Genomic DNA, 24,665 nt, shown 5'->3' on the forward strand with positions numbered 1-24,665 from the left:
ACTCACAGGGAGGTGGGGGGGGGCGGGGCGGCGGTGGTGAGCCTGCAGCTGTGAGCGAGCCAATCAGGGACCACCAGCGGTTGGCGGCTCGAGAGGCAGTTAGTCGCGCGCACGCTTCTCCAAGATGGCGGCCGCGAAGGATGGCTGTGCATTAGGAGAAGCGGCCGCAGGGAACGGGCGGCGGCTCCACCTCGGGATTCCTGAGGCCGTGTTTGTGGTAAGAGCTACGCCGACCTTCGGCATGTTGGCGTTAGGGCGCGGGCTACCCCTTTCTTTCCTGGCTTTACCGCGGCCTCGACTATGGGGGAAGAGTTGAGCTAATGGACATGGGAGAGAGCACTTGCCAGCTCTCCCCTCTACGCCTAGACGAACTGAACGGCTGGTATCCCCCACCTCGGGGGAAACGCGGTGCGCGAAGAGAAGGGTGTGCCGGGCGTGAGGACCGTGGAGCGGGGCGGGGCGGTCTGAGGGGGCTCCCCCTAGGTGCCGGGTTTCACCTTGTGCTGCTTGTCGGGGAGAGGGGGAGGCGGTGAGAAGCCGGAAGACAGACTCAGCCTAGATGCTGGATCGACCGACGGTTGTATGGTGACTTAGGGTACAGTGAGTAGTCAGAACACCTGGTGCTTAGCTGTGAAAATAGGAAATTACACCTCGTCTGTTGAAGCAATGCAGTGGTCTTTTCTTGGCAAGAATGGAAGAGACTGATGGGAAGGTAGAGGATAGAGTCCAGAGTGTGCCGGCTTTATTCAGTAGGTAACGGGCTGTCATTAGAAGGTGTCTAAATAAAGGCACGATATAATCGTATTTGGTTTTACGTACATCATTCTAACAATTTAATAGAGAATGCATCGTGGGGAGTAGAGAGGAGGTAGGGAATGCAGTTTCACAGAAGAGGGGGAATCCGTCCCAAATCCAATCAAAGAGAAGCGGCTACATAACTTCAACACTGTCCTTTCATTAAGACATTCTAGAAATAGTATTTCAAAACTGTTTGAATAATGCGAGAAAACAAACGGTGAGGTCTGAGTTCTAACCAGTACAGTATCGCAGAAAACACGACTGGTTTTCAGGTCACTATCATCGGTCTTTCCTCACTCAGTTCTGACTTAAGTCTCAGCGGTATTTTGTTTACCTTTTGGTTTGTGCCTGTATTGTTTTCTCCACCTTTTGTTCATTTTCATTCAAAATAACACTTTCTTTTATTTATTCTTTATTTAGACCATTTTAAAAAAGATTTTATTTATTTATTTGACAGACAGAGATCACAAGTAGGCAGAGAGGCAGGCAAAAAGGAGCAAGCAGGCGCCCCACTGAGCAGAGAGCCTGATGTGGGGCCTGATCCCAGGACCCTGAGATCACGACCTAAGCCGAAGGCATAACCTTAACCCACTGAGCCACCCAGGCGCCCCTATTTAGACCATTTTTATACACACTCTGTATTACATATATTGCATATTTGCATTTGCTGATTCAATTTTGTAGGCTTTTTTTTTCTAATTTTTTGTCTCTGAGCTGTGCCATTTATTTCTTTACATTCATTTCTCAGCTAATGGTAATGAGACAGAATTTGCTGATTGCCAGGCACTTTCCTAATGCTTTTACAGAACTCTAGGAGGTAGGTATTATTATTCCCACTTTGTAGATGAAACTGAGTTACTCGAGTCACTTGGCCCCAAGTCATATAATGTGTAAGCATTTTATCCAGGATTTGAACTTGGGCAATCTGTAGAGTACCAGAGCCCCTATTTACATGCTCTGCTAGTGGGAGGAAAGTGAGATAATCATCTTGGCTCAGGGTCGTTTCTCCTGGTCCTCGCACAACACCTGACACATAAGTATAAGCTCATAACTAGATGTTGAATTCAATTTTCATAGTGCCTTAAATAATACATTCTTGGTCCTCAACTAGAGATGGCTTCAAAAATCTCATTCAGGAGGATACACTTTATCTGAGGTTTTAAAAAGTCTATCTTAAAATACCTTTCCTCCCTAAAATTGCTATGGGATATTTTACTAGACTTTAAAATTTCTACCAGTAGAATATAATATATAGGCAAGCCAAATTTTATGTAAGTATTTGAATAACATGGTGTTGTATAAAGAACACTGGCTTCTAAGCAGCCGGGGTTTGAACCCTGCCTCCGCTTTGCAATTGCTGCTTCATCTTGAGCATAGTATTTGTACCACCTTGAATCTCAGTTACCTTTGCTGAAACAGGAATAGCAATGTTTAGAGAGTTGCTGTGAGAAGCAGTATGTGCTTTCAGTATAACAAGTGGATGCTTAATATGTATTAGTTTCTCTGATATAGGAGGCCCTATGCTGTACTGGTTAAGAGTCAGACCTCATCCTTTCCTCCATTTCCACTGGTGCCATACTTGGTTTTCTTTCTCTGCTTGAACGGTCCTTTCCCCCTTGCCCAGTTGCTGATGTCCTGTCTTAATCTCTCAACATCTAGTTCACAGATGACCTCCCTGTAGTTTTGTTTTTCAAAAAAGAGTTTATATATTTATTTTAGAGATAAAGACAGAGAGCTCACAAGGTGGGGTGAGAGCAGAGGGAGAGGGACAAGCAGACCAGGTTAGAGAGCTAGTCTGCTTAGGTCCCTAACCCTGCTGAGCACAGTGCCTAATGTAGGACTCAGTCCTACAACCTAAAATCATGATCTGAGTAAAAATCAAGAGTTGGATGCTTAATGAGCTGAGCCACCCAAGCGTCTCTCCCTGTCATTTTTCTTGACCACTGCCCCAAAACAGAATTCTTGGCGCTTTCATCTTTTCCCTCAGCACATTGTATTATAGACATAGCTAATGTTTGTTGAGCACTTAATAGCTCTCATGTATTCTTTAAAGGATTTTACAGATGCTAACTCATTTAATTCCCTGTGAGGGAAAGGTATTTTCATTTTACAGACAAGAAACTTGAGGCAAAGAGAGAGGTTGAGTAGCTTCTCCAAAGTGAACACATCTAGTATGTGGTGAAGCCAGGATTCAAGCCAGGCAAGCCCTGTCTCGTAGCCACAATTTTGTGCTGCTATAGTTAATTCTGCTCGATAGACTCTAAGCTCCCAGCAATATCTATCAGCTGATAGAGACTTCGACTTCTACCTCTTTCCTGCAGTGACCCTTCTAGGAAGACGGCGTCTCCATTATACATGCAGACTTCAGCCATTGTCCCCAGCCTCACCTTTCCAGTTTCTTTTACTATATCTCTGGCTTGATGGCTTCATAGTTTGCATTCCATAGTTTCCCTTGCTGCTGTTTTTCTTTTCCTTCTTATCTTGTTTTGGCGAAAATACTCCCTCACAGCTAGTAAGTATGGATAAGAATAATGACTCAGAAACTGGAAGGTAATTGAATTCAACTTCAAATGAAGAAATAAAGTTCTTTAAAGTTCTGGAAAGATCCCATAGGGTTGCCTTTAAGTTTCCATATATTTTCATCTAGTTCCTGATCCTTATCTAATTAACTAGCTTTTCTTCAAGGACCAGTATGTAATATATATTTAAAATGCTGTTCAGTTTTACTACTTGTCTTTTGCTTAGTTATTCCTTTTATGAAAGATTGTTCTGCTTGCCTTTTAGGTTTACTTTATTTCCACCAGTTGATTCTTAAGAAGGTATTTCTGGCTTGCCTCAGGAACCTAGTGCCTGTATTTAGCATGATTTCTATAGTAGAACTTGCATTAAGAATTTTAGTCGAGGGGCGCCTGGGTGGCTCTGTGGGTTGGACCTCTGCCTTCAGCTCGGGTCATGGTCTCAGGGTCCTGGGATTGAGCCCCACGTCAGGCTCTCGGCGGGGGGGCCTGCGACCCCCTCGCTCTCTACCTACTTGTGATCCCTCTCTCTCTCTCTCTCTCAAATAAATAAATAAATAAATAAATCTTAAAAAACTTAGTTGATACTTTTGGCATACATTCTGTGGAGTCATTTTATGACCAGGCTACATGACCAGGCAATGTGTTTGATTGTTGGTAATTTTCATATTTACTACTAGGGCCACCCCGGGGGTGCATAAAGCAGGTAAGGTCATCTTACTTTCTGTATGTATAAATAAAAATAAAAAGAGGAAGCTAGGGGAAGAATTAATTAGCTATATAATGTATGTGCACTGTCTGAAATGGTCTTGAACTTTTTATAACTACATTTTAGTTAAAAACAATCTTTTGGAAAAAAGAAGCTTTATTTTTTGTATGTTTTGAAGTTGAAGCAGTCAAAAATCAGATAAGAGGTATGAATTCTAAAATTTGGGGGCACCCGAGTGGCTCATTTGGTTAAATGACCAACTCTTGGTTTTGGCTCAGATCACGATCTCAGGGTTTAAAGTCTTTTAAAAAAAGTTTAAAATTTGTCATGTGTTATTTTTGATACTAAAGGAAGATGTAGATTCCTTCATGAAACAGCCTGGGAATGAGACTGCAGATACAGTGCTAAAGAAGCTGGACGAACAGTACCAGAAGTATAAGTTTATGGAACTCAATCTTGCTCAAAAGAAAAGGAGGTAAGTGAAAAAATTTACAAGTTGTTTTTTTGTTGTTAATCTTGTTTGGTTTAAACTTTAAAAATCAAGACATAATTTACATAAAATAAAATGTCCAATTGTTGAATATTCAGTTTAATGAATTTTCACAGATATATTCACTTCTGTAACCACCGCCCAGATCGGTATGTGGAATATTCTGTAACTGCAGGAAGTTCCCTGTCACCCCTTTCTGGCCAACTCTGCCCAGTCACAGAGACAACCACTATTCTGATTGTTTTCACCATAAATTTGTTTTCTGTTCTTGAACTTCATATAAATGAAAGCATGTAGTAACTACTGTTTTAAGTCAGGCTTCTTACACATAGCACAATGCTTTTGAGAGTCACCCATGGTTTTGTGTGTATCAGTAAATTAGTTTCTTTTCAGTGCTGAATCTTGCTCCAGTTTTTACCTGTTTGCCTGTCAGTGGACATTTAGGTTGTTTCCTTGTTTGACTGAAGTCTTTGTGTGGGTGTTTGTTTTCATTTCTCCTGGGTAATCACCTTGGAGTAGAATTGCTGACTCGTATAGTAAGTGTAATGTTCAGTGTTACGAGAGAACTGACGTAAGTCCTCCAGAGCGGCTGTACCATATTTCATTCCCACCAGCAGCGTATGAAGTTCCAGTTGTTCCAGTGGCTCACATCCTTGCCAGCAATTGGTATTATTAGTCTAAAGATGGTTTTGAAAACATAATAGAATGAATATTGAAGACCTTATTCCAAAGCATCTAGGGTTATAACATCTTAGATCTCTAGTTCATCCTTCTTATTTTGCCATTGAGATGTGAGATCCATAGAGGTTATGACTTTCCCTAGAGTTCACAGAAAATGGGCATAGGACAAAGGCATCCTTGCTCTCAATTGTTTATTTCCCTATATTTTTGTAGTAGATTATAAAGTCAGTTCACTGCAGTAAATACTTGGGGCTATCTGCTATGCACATATGGCAACATTCTTATGTCAGTTAGATATTTATGGAATTCCGACTAGGTGCAGGTACTGTTTTGTGTGCTCTCAACAGGGACACAGTCTAGGGGCATGATAGGTATGTAAATAAGATAAGCAAATAAAGTATAGCAGTTGAGATACTTTAATACAAAGTAGTGAGTTAGCACAGGGAAAGGTGTGATCTGGAGGGCGACAAGGAGACTCAGGAGAAACTTCCAGGGGGAGCATATGGCTTTGTAGAAGTTTGAAGGCTGGTTGTGAGTTCAGAGGCAGACTAAAGCAAGGAAGGATCATCTGGCCATAACGTGCCATTCATATAAAAGTACAAAAGTTTGTATTCAGATACATTTTCTCATTTGATTTGGTGACAGGGAAATTTGAATAAGGGCTGGGTATTAGATGAAAAGTCATCGACATAAACAAAGGGAGAGTGCTAAACAAAAAATGCAGGATAGAAAACACTATGAAGGATATGCTCTCATTTTGGAAAAAAATGTACACGTACACAAATTTCTGGAAGAAGCTACACTAGTGGTGTATTAACAGTGGTAATCTTTAGGTGGTGGGAACATGATACTTTAAAAAATCTGGTTATCTCTATTGCTAAATTTCTCCAGTAGTCACATACTGCTTTTGTAATACAAGTTTATTTTCATTTTAAAAAGAAGAATTAAGTCATTAGACTTCAGATCACCCACAGGGAGGTTGTAAATAGTGAAGAGATGGGCCTCAGGACCAAGCCCTGGGAGAGAGGAGGAGTTAGACTGCTCACTCTAGTACTTTGGTATAGTAGGGTACTCAGTCCAGGTTTACATATGCTCTAGGCCTGGATGTGAGGGATAAAAATTGCGCTGTGTACCCGTAGCCTTCCCAGTCAGGTGCACTTGGGGTATATCAGTGAACAAAACAGGCAGTCCCTGCCCTTGGAAAGGTTGCAGTCCAGTGGAGTCTGGATAGTAAACACACAATTCAATAGAATTAATATTTATTGTGCACCTAATATGTGCTTGGCATCATTTTAAGTACTTAGGATATATCAGTCCTCATGGAGCTGACATTCTAGCCAGAAAACAGAACTAGGTTATAGAGTAGGTTAGAAGGTGATAAATGATACGGAAATAAGAAAGGAAATAAGAGGGTGTGGAGTATTGGAGGGTTAGGGTTAGCTGCTGAGGGTTTTGAGGAAAGGAGTGTGGTCTGATTTTCCCTATTAGCGTATGACTCCCTCGGGTTGCTAGCTGATCATACTCCTGAGAAGGGCAGAACAAGGAGGTCAGCTAGTCGTCCCTTTCGTTAGTCTAGGTAAGGTGATAGAGGTGGTGGTAAAGAAGCATATTCTGAATTTACTTTGAGGTTGCAATGAGTATGGTCTGATGGATTAGAGGTGAGATGTGGAGGGACACATGGAGGATGGCTCCCAGGTCAGAGCAACTTGGAGGAGTACTGTCGTCGCACATGGAGAAGACCGGGTGAAGCAGGTTTGGATGAAGATCAGGAATTCAATTCTGGACACATTTGAGATACATTTTTGGATATCCAAGTACATAGATGTTAAAACAGGCAATTAAATTCGGGAGTCTGAATTTTGGGAGCAATCTGGGCTAGAGATACAAATTTGGGAGTAGTTTAAAGCTATGGGACCAAATGAGCTCCATCACCAAAAGAGTGCATGTAGGTGAAGGAGAGATCAAAGATCTGGGTACTTCAACAGTCAGACGTTAGGGAGAAGAGGGATAACTTGTAAAAACACTGAAAAGCTGCCTGTGGGGTCAGGAAAACCCGGAGAGTTTACTTTGGAAGCTAAGGCAAGAAAACGTGTTACAGAGAAGGGAATGATCACCTGTGTCAAGTAGGGTAAGGACTGAAGACTGACTTGGACTTAGCAAAGTGGAAGTCATTAGTGTTGTGGATGGGAATGTTTTTGGTCCAGTGGTTTAAAAGGGAATGATATTGGAGCTAGTAAATATGGAAAGCTTTCTGAAGAGCTTTACCCATTTCAGTAGTGTGTTGGTTGTCTTTTTTTATTTGTAGGAGTTCTTTTTGTGCATCAGCCCTTGAACAACATAGATTGTTCAAACACAGGTTTAAACACAGGTCCACTTACACCTGGATTTTTTTCAATATATATTTTGGAAACATTTTTGGAAGATTATTTGACAGTTTGAAAAAACTTCAAATGGGCTGCATAGCCTTGAGATACTGGAAAAAATAAGAAGATGTTAGGTATTATTGTAAGGGTACAGTATATAATACATAAAACATATTATAACGTATAAAGTATATGTTTATTGACTGCTTTTATTATCTACAAGGCTTCCAGTTAGCACTAGGCTATTGGGGAGACTCAAAAATTATACATGGATTTACAGCTGCACGGGGCATTGGTGCATGAGCCCCCACATTGTTAAAGGTCAGCTGTATATTGGATGCTAATCCTTCTAAGTTACATGGATGAGAAATTGTTCTTTTGTAATTTATCTTTTTCCTTTCTTTTTTTTTTTTTAAAGATTTTATTTATTCATTTGACACAGAGAGATCACAAGTAGGCAGAGAGGCAGGCAGAGAGAGAGAGAGGAGGAAGCAGGCTCCCCGCGGAGCAGAGAACCCGATGCGGGACTTGATCCCAGGACCCTGAGATCATGACCTGAGCCGAAGGCAGCGGCTTAACCCACTGAGCCACCCAGGCGCCCATATCTTTTTCCTTTCTTTATGTTTTTTTTTGATGAGTAGTTCTTAATTTAAATGTTTTTGGTTAAAATTTCCCTTAATAGCTTTTTGCATCTCATTTAAGAAATCCTACCCTATATTTCCCATTCAAAAACACAGACTTCTCTGTTTTCTTCTAAAAGTTTTAAAGTTTTGCTTTAACATTTAACTTCTTATTTTTAAATTTATTTTTGTTGGTAGGGAGGGCTAGAGAGAGTGAGAGAATCTTATGCAGGCTCCACATTCCGCGTGGAGCCTGACATGGGGCTTTGTCTCATGACCCTGAGATCATGACCGGAGCCAAAGTCTAGAGTCAGAGGCTTAACTGACTGAGCCACCCAGGCATCCCTCACATTTAACTTCTTAATCCAGAAGTTTATTTTTGTGTATGGTATGTGTGAGCTTTGAATTTTTTCTTTTTTTTTTAGTGGATATACTGTGAAGCACTGTTTGTTTCAACAGCATTTAAGTTTCATGTGGTCCAATTTAACAGTCTGTTTCCTCCTGTTTAAGAAATACTTTCCTACCCCAAGTTCTTGAAGATACTCTCTTAGTATTTTATTCTCAAAGGTTTATTGCTTTATCTTTCACATTTAGATCTTTAATCCATGAGTTATTCAGAACTGTGTTGCTAAATTTCGAAGCAATTGCGAAATTTTCAGTCATGTTTCTTTGTCTTCGCAATACTGTAAATTGGTCATTCAGTCTGCAGTCTTGGTCATATTCAGGGTCTTGGCGACAACACTGCTTCATAGGTTCGTGTATCATTTTTCCGTTAAGAAGTAGATAGTATCTAGTTGTTTGTTTTTATGGTGCTCCGTGTCTAGATCCGTTAACTGTGCATTGCAAAATGATGCTCTGATTCAGTTATTTTTTTATTTATGATTAAGTCTGTTACACTTCTGTAAAGAGAAGCAATCCCTGCTCATCCCTACATGTGAGAGTAGCTGCAGGAGCTCAGTCCCCCTTTCAGTTTCTTCTCTTGCTGGAGTCAGCCCTGTAGTTCTGCCACGTTCAGCCGCTCTCTGCTCAGAGAGAGAGTTGCTGCTCTGTCCTCAGCAAAGGAGGTGTGTTGGTGCGCTCTGACAGCTAGGGAGGCCAGAGTGGGAGTGCTGCTCTGCCGTCTTACCCCGAAACAATCTTTATCCCTTTGGAAAAACGTTTTAGTCTATATTATTAGTCACATGCAATTTGAGAATTATTGTGTGTTGGTGAACTTAACCCTATGTAAGATAATGCTTAGTGTTTTAAAGTCTGTTTTGTTGGATACTTTCAGCTACCCCGGCTTTCTTTTGGTTAACATTTTCTTGATTCATCTTTTCCAATCCCTTTACTTTCAACCTGTTTATTATTTATATATAAGGGTGTTCCATGTAAATAACATAAGGTTATTGTTTTAAATCTAGCCTGTCTTTTTAGATCAACTGATTTTTCTTTTTGGATACTTTCAAGATGATAATCTCTTTTGTTTCATTTCACTGTAATTTGTCTATGTGTGGATATTTTTCTTCTTTCTTAACCAACTATATGTCAGCTTCCTGTAACTATGGATAACTGTGTGGTTTGCCTTCATGCATGGAGGATTTTGCTTTTGCCAGGAGTGCTACTGTACCAGCCGTTTCCTGTTTTGGCTCTTAATATGTGAGCTTCCCCACTGAGCTGCGACGCAGGGACCCAGACTTGGGTCTGTAGCTGATAGCAGCACCTAACTCATGATGCTTACTTTTCTCTAGTTCTCACTGCTCAACTCAAAGCCTTTTCCAGTTTTTTAATCCTTTAATTTTTCCTGGAACTTCCTTACCTCTGAGATGTCAGCTATGCAATGAAAACTATTTTTGTGCATGATCGAGTTGTTCCACAGCAGGTGGTTCTGTGGAGTTTGGATACTAACCTTTTTCTTTTACATATCCTGTTAAGTTTTTCCTTGCAACCTATCATTTGCCTTTAACTTTACCTTCAGCTGTGTAAAATTTCTTTAGTATTTTGTAATTGTCTTATAATCTCCTCAACACCTGGGTTGTATGTCTTTTATCTTTTTTTTTAAGATTTCTATTTACTTATTTGACAGATCACAAGTAGGCAGAGAGGCAGGCAGAGAGAGAGAGAGAGAGAGAGAGAGAGAGAGGAGGAAGCAGGCTCCCCGCAGAGCAGAGAGCCCAATGCAGGGCTCGATCCCAGGACCCTGAGATCATGACCTGAGCTGAAGGCAGAGGGTTAACCCACTGAGCCACCCAGGCGCCCCAAAGATTTTATTTATTTATTTGACAGAGAGAGAGGGAACACAAGCAAGGGTAGTGGGAGAGGGAGAAGCAGGCTTCCCATGGAGCAGGGAACCTGACATGGGGCTCGATCCTAGGACTCCAAGATCATGACCTGAGCCCCCAGTCTTCACTGTCTTCACTCCTGGGAGTAGGAGTGGGCGTAGAGGGGGACTGCTGGAGGTCAGCTGAGCCTGACCTCTCTGCTTCTGGTCAAGTCTACCCTTTTTCCACCCTGTAGCAATGAGGGAGAAGGTAAGGTGATTCACCCCGGGCAATTTAGAGGGAGGAAAAAACATCTAGAAAGTTTTCCTTTAACTGTGCTCTCCTTTTGAAGATTTGATCTGCTTCCCTTCTAAGATGCTATCTTTCTTCTTACTCTCCTACCCGCTCCTAGAACCTAGAGATTTCCACTGCTCTTATGATAACAAAGACCTAGAAGTGACCCGAGTGTCCATTGGCAGGAGAGTAGATAAAGAAGTTGTGCTATATTCATAATTGAATATTACACAGCAGAGAAAACAAATGAACAAGTTTAGGAACGTAATTGAGTTAAGCTAACCTGAGTAAAATGCATTCAACACTTGATTGTTTGTATTAAGCCAGGAATTCAGCAAAGAATATATTGTTTGGGAATATGCATGAATGTGACGAAGTTATTGGAAAAAGAAGAAAAGGGGCTGTAAGCACACAGGGGAGCTGCTGTCTCTTGGGGTAGAGCAAAGTGGGGAGGGGTATACCGCTTGGACATACTTGGCGACCTTGGTGACCTAAGTTGACGGGGGTTGCAGCTGCTTGATTTATTAATAGGCTTCGTAATTTATGTGTTATATGTAATGTTATACATACAAAAGTTATAGAAATCATGGACATGACCAAAACCCTTTTTTTGAACATTCTCCTTATGTTGTATGCATATCAGATATCTTACAAATAAATATATCTTTTTAGCATTTACTTATATCAACATGTAATACAAAAGTAAGCAGATTTGGAAGATCTACAACATCCATATTGAACTTGTAAAGAGCTCACAGAGCATTAGCCTTCAGATTAACTAAAATGAACAGTAAATGTGTTTCTAGATTATTCACTGGACTTTATTTCCAGATAGTGGTAGTATTTTTTTAAGTAGCAGGCTCATCTAACATACTTCCTGCCAGGTCAGTAGCACAGGGAATGGTAAAGTTTGCCCTTCTAGTCTCCTTCATGCATGCTGTGACTTCCTTTGTATGATACAATGAGTGTATTTTTTTTAAAAGATTTTATTTATTTATTTGACAGAGATCACAAGGAGGCAGAGAGACAGGCAGAGAGAGAGGAGGAAGCAGGCTCCCTGCTGAGCAGAGAGCCCGATGCGGGGCTCAATCCCAGGACCCTGGGATCATGACCTGAGCCGAAGGCAGAGGCTTTAACCCACTGAGCCACCCAGGCGCCCCCAATATGTGTATTTTATTTGTTTTTTGTTTATCAAGTTTTTATTTAAATTCCAGTATATATATATTAACATATTCAGTATTATATTAACATATTAGCCTAATATATTAACATAACATAATATAGTAACATATGCAGTGTTATATTCATTTTAGGTATGCAATATGGTGATTCAACACTTCTATAATAAGTACATTTTCATTATCACATTTAAATTTTGTTAGCATACCAATTTCCAGTCATATTTAGTTAAACGTATTCTGAAAGAACCATAGCTTTGTTTTTGTGTCCTAGTTTGTCTTATTACAAAGTCCCTTGTGATTTGACAGTGCCCCCGCAGCTAGTTTGCATGTTTGTCCATCTTTCTTTCCTTCCTTCCCCCTTTCTTTCTTTCAAGATTTTATTTATTTGATGGAGGGTGAGAGAAAACACAGCAGGATGAGCAGGAGAGGGGGAAGCAGGCTCCCTGCAGGGAGCCAGATGCGGGGCTCAATCCCAGGACCCTGAGATCATGACCTGAGCTGAAGGTGGACGCTCAACTGACTGAGCCACCCAGGCGACCCTAGTTTGCACTTTTCTCCATGCACAGCACATTATAGCCTTGGGCAACTTTTAGTCACCATCCTAAAGAGGTAAACCTCAGTGTCAACAAAATAAAAAATATTTCATCCTTTCTTCTAAGTAACTCTCAGTGTTTTCAGTGTGTTTTGTCTCTTATTTTCTTGTCAGTGAGGTTGATATCCCTTTGGAATCAGTTGTTAGTAGCTTTTCAAGAATAATCTGTTATAGTTGTTAGTTGTTAGAACAACTAGAGTTGTTAGAACACTTTTATGTCGATAGCACAGTTAAGCAGAAGGTACCGAGATTTCCCATACATTCCTGTCCTCTCTGCACATGCAGAGCCTCCCCCATTATCAGCAGTCTCCACCAGAGTGGGACATTGGTTACAGTTGATGAGTCATGGGATGCCTGGTTGGCTCTGTCACTGGAGCATGTGACTCTTTTTCTCAAGGTCATGAGTTCGACCCCCACATTGGGTGTAGAGCCTGCTTAAAAGATAAATAAATGGTGAGTCAATATCAACATATTACTATTACCTGAGGTCCTTAGCTTACCTGAGGGTTCACTATGGTGTTGTGTATTCCGTGGGTTTTGACAAATGGATGATTTTATTAGTTCTCAAAAGGAAAATCGGTAGAAAATGCAAAGCTAATAAGACTGTGTCCTGGTGTTTTTCTTGCCTGCAAAATACTAAGTTAACCTTTTTCTTATCCACAGGCTGAAAGGTCAGATTCCTGAAATTAAGCAGACTTTAGAAATTCTAAAATACATGCAGAAGAAAAAGGTAAGTACATTTTTGTTTCTAAATATGAGTGAACCGGCGTACTTCAGCAGAGACTCATCTCCCTTGACTCTGGTCCCTGGTATCTGAGGGTGTCAGAGTACCCAGTCTGCCTTCCCAACTCGCCTGTACCTGTACTGATGTCACAGTGTGCCTCTGTGATAAATGTAGCTTTGTGGTTTTTTCCCAAGTCCACTTTAATTTTAGGGGCTACATTTCTTGGATTATTTTAATTACATGAAGTGTTTGTAAAACTTAAATGCAATTGAAAATTATTTAGGTACAAAAAGAAAATGTTTTATTTTGAGGTAGCAGCATCCAAGGGTTTTTATTGTTATTACTGTTCTCCTTAAGAATAAGGTTTGAGTCTAAAACTTACAGATCTGTGAAGAGTCCTAGAAATTGTGTTTTGGGTTCTCATTTCACAGTGGCACATAGCGAGTTACTGGCAGAAGTGGATTGGAGAACCTTCTGAGTCTTAATGTAATATTCATTAAATAAAAGCAGGCTGTAAATATTAAATTCTATAAGCATATTGTATTTAAAAGATTAAGTGGGAGCGCTGGGGTGGCTCAGTCAGTTAAGCTTCTGCCTTTGGCTCAGGTCATGATCCCCTGGGTTGTGAGATCGAGCCCTGCATCGGGCTCCCTGCTCAGCAGGGGGAGTCTGCTTCTTCCTCTCCCCAACACCGCCAGCTTGTGCATGCTCTCTTTCTTTCTCTCAGATAAATAAAATATTTTAAAAAATGTATATATAATTTATTACTTGGCTACTAGAATAACTATTTCCAGTACATTATTTTATGTGGTGAAATTTTGAGAGACTTCAGGAAACTGGTCTGTTGAGTGTGAAGCACTAATGAAGTAATGATTGCTAACTATTTTTTTTTTTTTGAGAGTGGGAGAGGGAGAGAGTGTGAGCAGGGGTGGGGAAGAAAGGGGAAGGACGGACAGAGAGAGAATCTCAAGCAGACTCCACTCTGAGTGCAGAGCTGATGTGGGCTCAATCTCACAACCCTGAGATCATGACCTGAGCTGAAATTAAGACTCGGATGCTTGACTGACTGAGCGCCCCAGGTGCCCCAGTAATTGCTAACTCTTGCATAGCACTTACTCTGTGCCAGGCACTGTTTTGTGTGTACACGTGTGTATGTCTGTGTAAAGTCTGTTTTCCACAGCCTTCAGAGGTGTCAGGACTATTGTTATCCTAATTTTATAAATCGGGAACCTGAGACCCAGAGAAGTCAAGTGAAATGACAAGTTTGCACAAGTAGTAAGTAGCTGAGCCAGAATCCGTTTCCCCCCATGCCCAGCCATCTGGTGCCGGCTTTCATTTCTTTCCCCACTGCACTAATTGGCACATGACTTAGGTTCAGCTCTGTGATCTCTCCTTTATAACCCTGTTGTTAAACTGGCCTATTTACGGTACTGTCATTTGTTTGAAGGAGTCCACCAGTTCACTGGAGACCAGATTCTTACTGGCAGACAACCTGTATTGCAAAGCTTCCGTTCCTCCTACTGATAAAGTGTGTCTTTGGTTGGGGGTAAGTAGCTGAAATGGCTGCAGCTTCCGTGGCTGCCACTTGTGACCCAGTGTGGTTTGCCCAGCACCACACTGCTGCTTAAGCCGCGTAAAGCACTCATCTTCCTTGGACTGTGGAAGGGACACGGGGTGGGAGCTCAGGGGCTCTGTACTGGAAACCGCCTGGAATTACGAGTGCCGATGAGCTGCAAAAGGTCCTTGTCTCTCCCGGTCAGGACAAAACTAACTGAAGTCCTCTCTCTTCCCCTTTAGCTGGTGCTTCATCTCATAAATATAACGGAAGGAAGAGGAATAGAAATAAAATAGGGGGCGCCTGGGTGGCTCAGTTGTTAAGCCTCTGCCTTTGGCTCAGGTCATGATCCCAGGGTCCTGGGATAGAGCCCCGCATCGGGCTTCCTGCTTAGTGGGGAGTCTGCTTCTCCCTCTCCCTCTGCCCTGCCCCACTTGTGCTCTCTCTCTCTGACAAATAAATTTTTAAAAAATCTTAAAAAAAAAGAAAATAGAAAGGATGGCTGAACCTCACATAAATATTTCTTACCCATAGGGTTTATTAGTTCTGGAAAGATCTCTCAAAACTTAAGGGGGAAAAGATTATTACAAAAACCTCAAGATTAGAGTCCATTTTTAAAACCATGTATTTCAATTTTAGATGATGTCATAGACCTTGTCTGTGATCTTTTTCCTATCTTACTCTTCTCAATCCCCTGACCAGTCATCCAACCCATTCCTGGCTGTCCAGCTGGCTGTCCATTGGTCTTGTTACCCCAGACAAGTTCCCATACAAAGTAGCAGGCTAAGTGTACAGCTCCCATCGTCTCTCCTCACTGGAAGGGTTTCCTCCTTGCTGTTATCTTGTAGAATCACTCCTGAGAGGCACTCTAATGCTATGAAGGGTGGGCACATTAATAACCCAAAACTCACTCTGTTCTTTAGTTCCTCCTCCTGATTTTTGTTCTTTGTAATATTTTCAGGGTTTGTGCATTTCGTTCTGTAACCCTAACTCCCATACTTATGTAGCTTTAGTTCTGTGAATGGATCAGCTCTCCACCCAGTGGCTCACATTCCATCAGCAGGTGGGGATGAGTTGATTCTGTAAACCAGCCTGGGACAACAGGGGAGCTCTCTGATGAGAGTCCCATCTGGGATCCACTTCATACCTCATAAGACATGAATTCTAAATGAATTATATACTTGCCTGAAATACTGACACCATCAAAGTTTTAGGCCAAGTAGTAGATAACTTGTTTTATAACCCTGGAATAAGGGTGGTTTGTTTTGGCCACAAAACTCAGAACTATAAGCAAAGTTGGAAGACAAACAACAGGAAAAATATTCGTAACTGTTACTGCAGGCAGAGGACTAACACGGCCCTTTGCAGGGTTACCTGGAGTTGTGTTTTGGGCGTGTCAGTCTTGAGATGCCTGTGAGACCATCTGAGAGAGGCCGGTAAGACTGAGGAATGAGTCAGCCAGAGAAATACTTGGCACAGGGTACTTCCTGAGTGAACCATCGATGTTTTTCTGACATGAGTGAAGTCTTTGGAAATGTAGTCTAATTTTTTTTGTTAAAAGGAACCAAAGTATAGAAATTTTCTGGAAAAAAAAATAGTAATAAGAAACAATGGAGGGATGCCTGGGTGGCTCAGTGGGTGAAGCGTCTGTCTTTGACTCAGGTCATGATCCTGGGGTCCTGGGATTGGGCTCCTTGCTCAGTAGCAAGCCTGCTTCTCCCTCTCCCACTCCCCCTGCTTGTATGCTGACTCATGCGCTCTCTCTCTCTATGACCAAAAAAAAAAAAAAGAAAGAAAGAAAAAAAAACAACAACAAAAAACAAAACCCACAGTGGCAGTTGACTCAGGAATGAGATTGGGGTCTGGTATTGAAGAGACACGTACTTTCCATTGAGTATTTTTCTGTCCTGCCTCAATTTTTTTACAGTTTTCTAACTATCATGGATTGAGTTATTCAGTCAGTATTTATGTAGCACCTGCTTTGTGCCAGCCACTCTCATGTTGTCTGTCTTGCTGAATCCTTACAGTGATCCTTTGAGTGATTTTTAAATGCCATTTGTCAGATGAGGGGAGTGGTTCAGGAAATGCGCAGTGGTAAGGCAGGTGACAGGAGGAGTTCAGAGCTGGGAAAGGTTTGGTTCCTGGCTTCTAGAACGCGTGCATCACTAAGTGATGGTAGTAACACCAGATCTTCAGAATTCAACAGTCACCTTGCCTTTGCCCCTAGCATCTGAAGGTAGGAAGAGGACAGTCAAAGTTGGCTAATTTGGATCAAATTATTGATCATTATTGGATCAAATTAGGTCATATGTATGTATTTGAAAACTAATTACTGTATCTTAAGTTTAGAATTAACTATTTAAATTGATTCAAACGCATTACTATTTAGTGTCGTCATGGAGGTTGTGGAAAGATGGGATTTGGTATCTAAACATTGGTTCTTCTCTTAATTCTCTCGTTCACTTAAGATCTTTGTTAGTGTAGGCAACCTGGCCTCTTTGAGCCCACATTTTCTTACCTGCAAAGAAGAAGATAACTTGACTGACCAGGGTTCTTATGGGGAGTAAATGCTACAACGTATGTAAAGGTATTCCTTAACCCAAGGATCAGTAAAGTTTGTGTAAAAGGTCAGAGAGTAAATACTTTGGTTTTGCAGAGCACACGGTCTCTGTCACAACTACTCAGCTCTGCCGCTATGGTGTGAAAGCATGGGAAAATGGAGAGTATCTGGGTTCTGATAAAACAGGAAAAAGCAGGTGGCTAGATTTGGCCCAAGGGCTCTAGTTTGCCATCCCTTGTTCTAACCTGTGAAGCACTCTGTAAATGTTGAGTACTTGTCCTGACTTTCTTTCTTCAGGCTAATGTAATGCTTGAATATGATATTGATGAAGCCCAGGCATTATTGGAAAAGAATTTATCGACTGCCACGAAGAATCTGGATTCTCTTGAGGAAGACCTTGACTTTCTTCGAGATCAGTTTACTACCACAGAAGTCAGTATCCTTTCTTTAACTAAAATCAAAGGGAGGAAAGGAAAAAGATCAGATGTTTTTGACACTATTATTTGCATTATTTTAATGAGAAGAATATCCGTATTCTTAGGCTGATTTGAACTTACAGATTTTGTGAGAGTAATAAATAACACTTTTGGAACTAATACTCAACTAAGTTTGTAGCTAGATTAATCTGAATTTGAAGTGTGAATGTCTGGAAACAGCACATTCAAATCAGTGCATAAGCATTTTTCAGATATTTTCTCAAGACACCTTCAAAGCTAGTTAGTTTAATCCACAAACATTTATTAAGGGTCTCCTGTGGTGCTGCAGCTGTTGGGGGCACAGGATGGTAAGGGTACAAAGAGTGCCAGAGTTTTGCTGTGTTGGAACTGCACATGTAAAACAGCTAAATGGTAATTTCATAGCAAAATGCAAGTGAGTTCGTTTCAGGTGTGCAGTGCCAAGGCAATTTAAAGTTAGAGGAAGAAAGAGATGAGCTGGAACTAGTTCAAAGAAGGCTTTCAGAAGTTAGGACTTGGGGTGTTTTTAAAGGTAGTATAGGATCTGGTCAAGGGTGGGCAGGCAGTCGAAACCCCGCTCTTTGCCTTTCCTCTCTGACCTGTGTCTCCTGGTGCCTGTTGCAGTCGGTGGCCCTACACAGTTGCCTGCGGCACTCTGTGAGGTGTTCCCAAGCCAGTCTTACTTTGTGCCACTGACCTCTTCTTGCCCTAGCCTTTGCCCAGTGTATCCTGGGTTCCAAAGAGCCCCAGTCAGTTCTCCTCACCCCTTTATATTTCTGCTTTGTTCTTCCTACCTGGAATGATTTCCCCCTATTTTTGTGGGTTACTCCTTTTTTTCCTTCATATTTTAGCTCAAGCATCAGATCATTTCTCAACATTTTCAAATCCTTGGGAAGTTTTGTTGTTTCCCTGTGCTTACTGAGCACTTTGCATGTAGTACTTCATATTCTGTGCCAGACTGGGAGCACTTCCAAGTGCGTGCAGCGGGCATTGAGTGCTTGGGCGAGGGATGACAGGCCTGTTGGAGGCCTAGAGCAGGGGTTGGCATGGGACGTGTAATGTGGAGACTTCATCCAGAGTGGGGAACAGAGTTATTAAACTTCTGGAAGAAGGAAAAAAACCTTCTAGGAGATAACATTGGAGAAAATCTACATGACCTGAGTATGGTGAAGAATTATGGACCCAACACCAAAGGCTCAGTCCATGAAAGAAATAGTTGATGTGTGAGGGCCTGCACACGATGGTGCTTGTGGAAAGGGAAAGAAATTGAGTGAATGTCCTATTAAACCAAAGGGAGAGTAAGAGATGAAATTATTGATCATCGCACTGATTTAAATATTTTCTGAAAGGATATGGTTTGAATAGTCTTTGAATTTCATGGATAAGGGGCTGTCTTTCAAACTCTTGACGGTGTCAGGCACATATTTTGTCAAGTATAACACTATAGTTGACTACATTTGCTAAACAATTACTGATTTGAGACCTTGACTTTGTATTGGTGGAATTTCTTAAATTCTGTTATACAATATGGCCACGACACGTGTTACTGGTATTTTGTGTGCATGGTTTCTCTCTTTGATTCGCTCTGTGAGTGAGTATTTAACTTAGTCATTGCATGTGCTGTCTTTAGATTTGCATTTGCGTTTTCTTTGACAATTCTTGCAGATATGGCCAGGGTTTATAACTGGGATGTAAAAAGAAGAAACAAAGATGATTCTACCAAGAACAAAGCATAATGCTGGCAATTAAAAATGTGGTTCAGTTTTCCAAACATGTTATTTTAAGTACCCCAAAGCTTATCCCTAAAGGTTGACATGACTTTGATTTTTTTAACAGCAAGAATGATAATTAAAACTTAAAATGAAAAACATCATTTATTATAAAAACAAAATTGGTTTCAAATATTTTGTGAAATTAACAATATTTTAATTTTTTAAAAATTTTATTTCCAACAAAGTAAATGCTACCTTCATCAGGTTTTTTTTGGTTTGTCGTAAAAAAAAAAATCTTAGCTGAAATGGCTGAGGGGTGCTATGGAAGCTGAATTCTGGACACTTTTCTTTATTGGCTGATGTTAAACTCTCACTTGATGTGGTTAAACCCGTGTAGAGGTAGGAAAAACAGTTTAAGTATTTCCAAACTTGTTTTCTTTAGTACATACGGGGCTTTATGGCTCTCTGTTGCTGTTATTTGTCTTATAAAAATAGATTTTCATGAATTACTGCTTAGCCAATAACTATTGTAATACTCTGTACTTTTCAAGAAATGGTAGTTTGCCCTCCTAAACAGTGAGGGGGCTACTGAGACAATGCTTTTTCTTACCCTGTAGAAGTGCTCAGTTTCTTTGCAATGACAACGTAAGGTAGCTCTTGACCAATGTGAAATAACAACATTCTTTAGCCACTCAAAACTCTTGGCTAGGCAATTTTGTATTTCTGAACTGTTCTCCAAAGCAGCTGAACAAGAATATTAAGATATATGTAAATCTGCAGTGGTTGAAAAGATTTGTGAGCTTTTTTTACTCATGATAAAATGTCATAGGAAAAGTAGAAAAATCCCTGTGGAAAGCCATTGGTCCAGTGGCCAGCACTGGGTGATACAGATTCTGATAAAAACACAAATGTATTATTCCTTCTCCATGTAGTACAACATATACTCGTACAATGTTTTGTACTTGTATTTCATGATATTAAAACATTGACGTTAAAACTGTGGCATGGCACCTTCTTTTTAAACATTATTCTTTCTAAAGTTAACATGGGTCTTTTCACATATTTGTAAAGTTCATTTACTTCTACATATAACCAGTATGTCCCAAGAACTTAATGTTTGTAGGAACAACACAGAATCTCTTTGAAAGGAATACAGATCAGCAAATAATTGAGGAGTTAAGTCTTAAAGACACCAAAGTTCCTTGAGTCACTTTTTCCTTCATAATTTTAAATCCCCATATTTTAGTATTTTAGGTTTTTAGTATACATCTTGATATATTGTAAGTGCTAATTTTCCCAAACCTCTTTAAGGTAAGTATATTGGCACAGAATATCCTTGTCAGCATTAGGACATGAATGATTTACTCACTTTAAGTACATGAAAATGGAACTGCTTTGAAGAAACACAGCTCTTTAGAGATATGAATGAAAGAGCAAAAATTAAGTTAATTCTATAAATAAATATAAATAGCACGTATTGGGAATGGTATTAGGCTTTGTTAATAACATTAACAAATACCATACAATATTTTCTTTTCCTTTGTTAATAAAAGAAAGCCATTTAAATTTTGCCTCTGCCAGATCATTTCCTTCATAAGGGTTTATAGTTTCAGAATAACATAACTATACTACTTTGACATGATATTTTCAACCTTAATATTAGTATAGTGTACTCAGAGAGGATATGGGTAAAAATTAAATATGAAACTTGACACTGAATAATAATGTTGGAAATGAAACTAATACTTATTTTTCCATTCAGATGCTCATTTGAGAGAATATAGAAAATGGGAAAAAAGACAAAAGTTCCCCTTGTAGTCCCCTTAACATTTCTGTGTCTTCCCTTTCTTTTTTATGCATAGGTTTTTTAAAATAGAATTTAAACATTTTGTCTTTATAATTTTTATCTTTTTCACTTAATATGTAGTTTGTGTATTCTCTAATGCTACTGTATTAACATCATTTACAAGTTTCATAGTAGTAGTCTAATGGGTGAACTGTAGTAACCTGTGATACACATTGAGACATTTGGGTTGTTTTAAAACTTTTTCTCCGTTATAAGTAACAAATAATTCCATAATTTACATTTTTACATGAGTCTTGTGTATTTAGGATTTTTCCTGAGACTTACCAAAAGTGGAATTAAGGAGCAGGATTTTTAGCATTTTTATTCCTGGGGTTAGCTGAGAATAGTTTTGTCTGTAGTGCCAGCAAGGGATGATGGCGAGCACAGTTCATCACCCCACCCCCGCCCCCCACCTCTGCCTTTCTCTGCCACACAGATATTGATGGATGCAGTAGGAAGGACCTTCTCCAAGGCCACATAGCCAGACTGAGACCCAGACCCAGTTCCTGGGTGGATTTCCTTCCCTCCGTACCATGATTCCTCACTCCTTTATTTAGCAACCAATAACTAATAGCTCAGTTTGGTAGAAATGGTAAACTGAAGTTCAGTCCCTAACCTTAACCTTAGTGAAGAAGGCTCTCTTTGCTTTGCTCTAACCTCAATGATACCTATAAGGTCTTGAGCCATTTCTTTTTTTTTTTAAGATTTTATTTATTTATTTGACAGACAGAGATCTCAAGTAGGCAGCGAGGCAGGCAGAGAGAGGGGGAAACAGGCTCCCCACAGAGTGGAGAGCCCGATGCGGGGCTCGATTCCAGGACCCTGGGATCATGACCTGAGCCGAAGGCAGAGGCTTAACCCACGGAGCCACCCAGGGGCCCTTCTTGAACCATTTCCTAAAGGTTTGTCTTGATTGGTTCTAATCCTGTACCCTTGAGAGAGCCTTACCTGTGTCTCTTCAATACTAATACAGGATTGTGTTTTCTCTGAAGATGTTGGCTGAGTGTGTGTGCAATGCCTGGTGTAGCTGGCATCGGGTTTAACTATATGTTTAAACTCCTAAGCCCTGGATGGGCTATGTCTGACAGCAGTTTGCTCTGAAGGACACAGGACAGGAAGACAGCATGCCAGGGGCTGGCTTTAGGCTTGATTCTTCTGTGGGAATTCTTGCAACATCCCCCACAGCCCACACACATAGGTGCAGGAGCCACCCCGACCTAGGAGCCATAAGAGACCAACCACTACCTCTTAGAACAGTCCCCTGTGTGTAGCGTCCCCATCTTCGCCAGGGACAGGGCCCAGCAATAGGACGGACATTGTACATTCATTCGCAACCCTCTCGGCTCTCACCTCAGACACAAGGTGCCACCCAGGGCAGTTTCCCAGAAGCAGGCTCACCTGGCTACACAGCTGATGGTCCACTTTCATCAGGTTTCCAGGGGAGCCAAGCTAGAAAGCTAATCCAAGGCCAGTTCCCCAAACTCCTCTTGCTCACAGCCCCTTGGGTCTTTCATAGTTAGGGTTCCAGTTTTTGGCAGTGACTTACTTCATTTTATAAGGCCCCTGGCTAATGACTGCCTCTGTGGAAAAGGTAGTAATATTTCAGATATTTTAAAGGGCAGGATGGAGGCATTTCTGTCTGGATTAGGTGAGATTAAGACCATCACGTAGCCTCCAAAGTTTTACAATTTTGTGATGGATTGGAGAGCTTTTTTTAAAATTTATTTTATTTTTTATTTTTTAATTTTTAAAAAAATTTTATTTATTTATTTGACACACACAGATCACAAGTAGGCAGAGGGGCAGGCAAAGAGAGGAGGAAGCAGGCTCCCTGCTGAGCAGAGAGCCCGATGCGGGGCTCGATTCCAGGACCCTGAGATCACGACCTGAGCTGAAGGCAGAGGCTTAACCCACTGAGCCACCCAGGCGCCCCTGGAGAGCTTTTTTTCTCCTTGACCCCAAACCAAGTGATGCCATAAATACAGCAAAACTATAAACTCATTACTGAGTAGCTTTTTCAGTCTTGTGGCCAAAACTAGTTGATAAAATTTTCTTTTTTACCCTTTTTTTGGGGGGAGTTTTATAACTACAGTCAGCATCGTAGAATTGATGGGCCTGCTTACTAATTATATTTTGTGTATATTGATACTCTTCTAGATCCAGGGAGAGTACTGCTTACATGACCACTTGTGAGAGGGAAGTTTGAAACTTGAAGTGTTTGAACTTGGTTAATGTGCACAGAACTGCTCTTCTTGTCGAGTTAGTAGTGGCAGGTGGCCCAGGATTCTGTGTGCTCATGAACCCTTAGGTATGGGCTGTGCCTCAGAGTTTAGGCAAAGAATTTATTTTTGTTTGTTCCTTCTCTCTTGTCTGATGTCAGCCACATCAAACGGAAAAGATGGACCTGGTGTGCACGGTATATTTGAGCAGTTTGTTTACAAAGGATCATGCCTCTTTGTCAAGGTTTTCAAATAATTTTATGTTGAGTTGGTTGTGTGACAACCATTTGCCTTTTGGGGATACTTCATTTGGAGATAGGCGTGACCAGATAGATTTCTCCTTGATCTTTCAGCTGCTTGAGTAAACCCATCTTAATATGAACCAGCTTATTTTCCCCAGATCAAACCTGTGCATTCTGGAGAGTAAAAAATACAAAAATTAAAAATGAAAAGGTCAGCAGATAACAGTCTCTTCCTTTTCATCAGTACATCCCGGACAACAACCAAAAATTACATCCTTGGCTACTTCAGGCCATGTCTGGCCTGGACTGGGCAGTCAGTCCAGAGGGGGCTTAAGAATTCAGTTGTAATTCACCCTCACGCTCAATTTAATGTTTGACTCTTCTATAGCTGTTAGTTGCAGTGCCAGAGCACAGTGACAGTTCTAGCTGTCCCACTGAAACACTGGCCTCAGTGTTTGGTTAGAAATGGATTCATGATAGGGAAACAAGCCTGGGTGGGTGCGTGGGGATACATTTTATTTTAGGGAAGGAGTGGTCAAGTTCCAAGACAGTGACCCTGACAGAAGGCAGGAGGAGCAAGGAAATTGGCCTTGGGGATGGACAGAGGCAGGCAAGCTGGGACCTAAGCCTGGAACCTCTTCCTTTCTTCCCTGTTCCCTATCATACCCCTCTTTGTGACCCTGTACCTATCCCACAGGTGAAAGTTGGCTGTCAGAGGAACTTATGAAAGTAGATGTCCAATCTGTTTCTGGGAGAAATCAAGATATAACTGTAAGGAAAATGGCTCAACCATGGAAGTAGCCAAGGAAAGGGGCATTTTGAAAGTAGGTAATAATACAGCTTGCAAGGGCTTTTAAAAGGGAAGAAA

The 24,665-nt window shown here is 40.9% G+C and overlaps 1 protein-coding gene across 2 annotated transcripts; it reads left to right on the plus strand.

Annotated features, from left to right (window-relative positions):
• The first annotated feature begins 51 nt into the window (after positions 1–51).
• On the plus strand, positions 52–20,490 carry VBP1 (VHL binding protein 1). Of its 2 annotated transcripts, XM_032330102.1 has the most exons (6): positions 59–217; positions 4,374–4,498; positions 13,148–13,214; positions 14,656–14,754; positions 17,621–17,759; positions 19,444–20,490. In XM_032330102.1, the coding sequence occupies exons 1-6, from the start codon at positions 125–127 to the stop codon at positions 19,512–19,514; spliced, it is 594 nt and encodes a 197-aa protein (XP_032185993.1). In that variant the 5' UTR covers positions 59–124; the 3' UTR covers positions 19,515–20,490. The 2 variants fall into 2 exon arrangements, with proteins under 2 accessions (XP_032185994.1, XP_032185993.1); XM_032330103.1 differs by lacking the exon at positions 14,656–14,754 and having other exon boundaries at positions 52–217.
• Positions 20,491–24,665: the final 4,175 nt, after the last annotated feature.

This window comes from Mustela erminea, chromosome X (assembly GCF_009829155.1).
Source record: "Mustela erminea isolate mMusErm1 chromosome X, mMusErm1.Pri, whole genome shotgun sequence".
NCBI classification, from domain to species: domain Eukaryota; kingdom Metazoa; phylum Chordata; class Mammalia; order Carnivora; family Mustelidae; genus Mustela; species Mustela erminea.

Bases quoted from the DNA above. Each gene is read 5' to 3' on its own strand.
- VBP1 (XM_032330102.1), top strand. From the start codon at position 125: ATGGCGGCCGCGAAGGATGGCTGTGCATTAGGAGAAGCGGCCGCAGGG. The intron at 218-4,373 runs GTAAGAGCTACG...TTGATACTAAAG, and splicing joins TTCCTGAGGCCGTGTTTGTG to GAAGATGTAGATTCCTTCAT. The intron at 13,215-14,655 runs GTAAGTACATTT...ATTTGTTTGAAG, and splicing joins AATACATGCAGAAGAAAAAG to GAGTCCACCAGTTCACTGGA.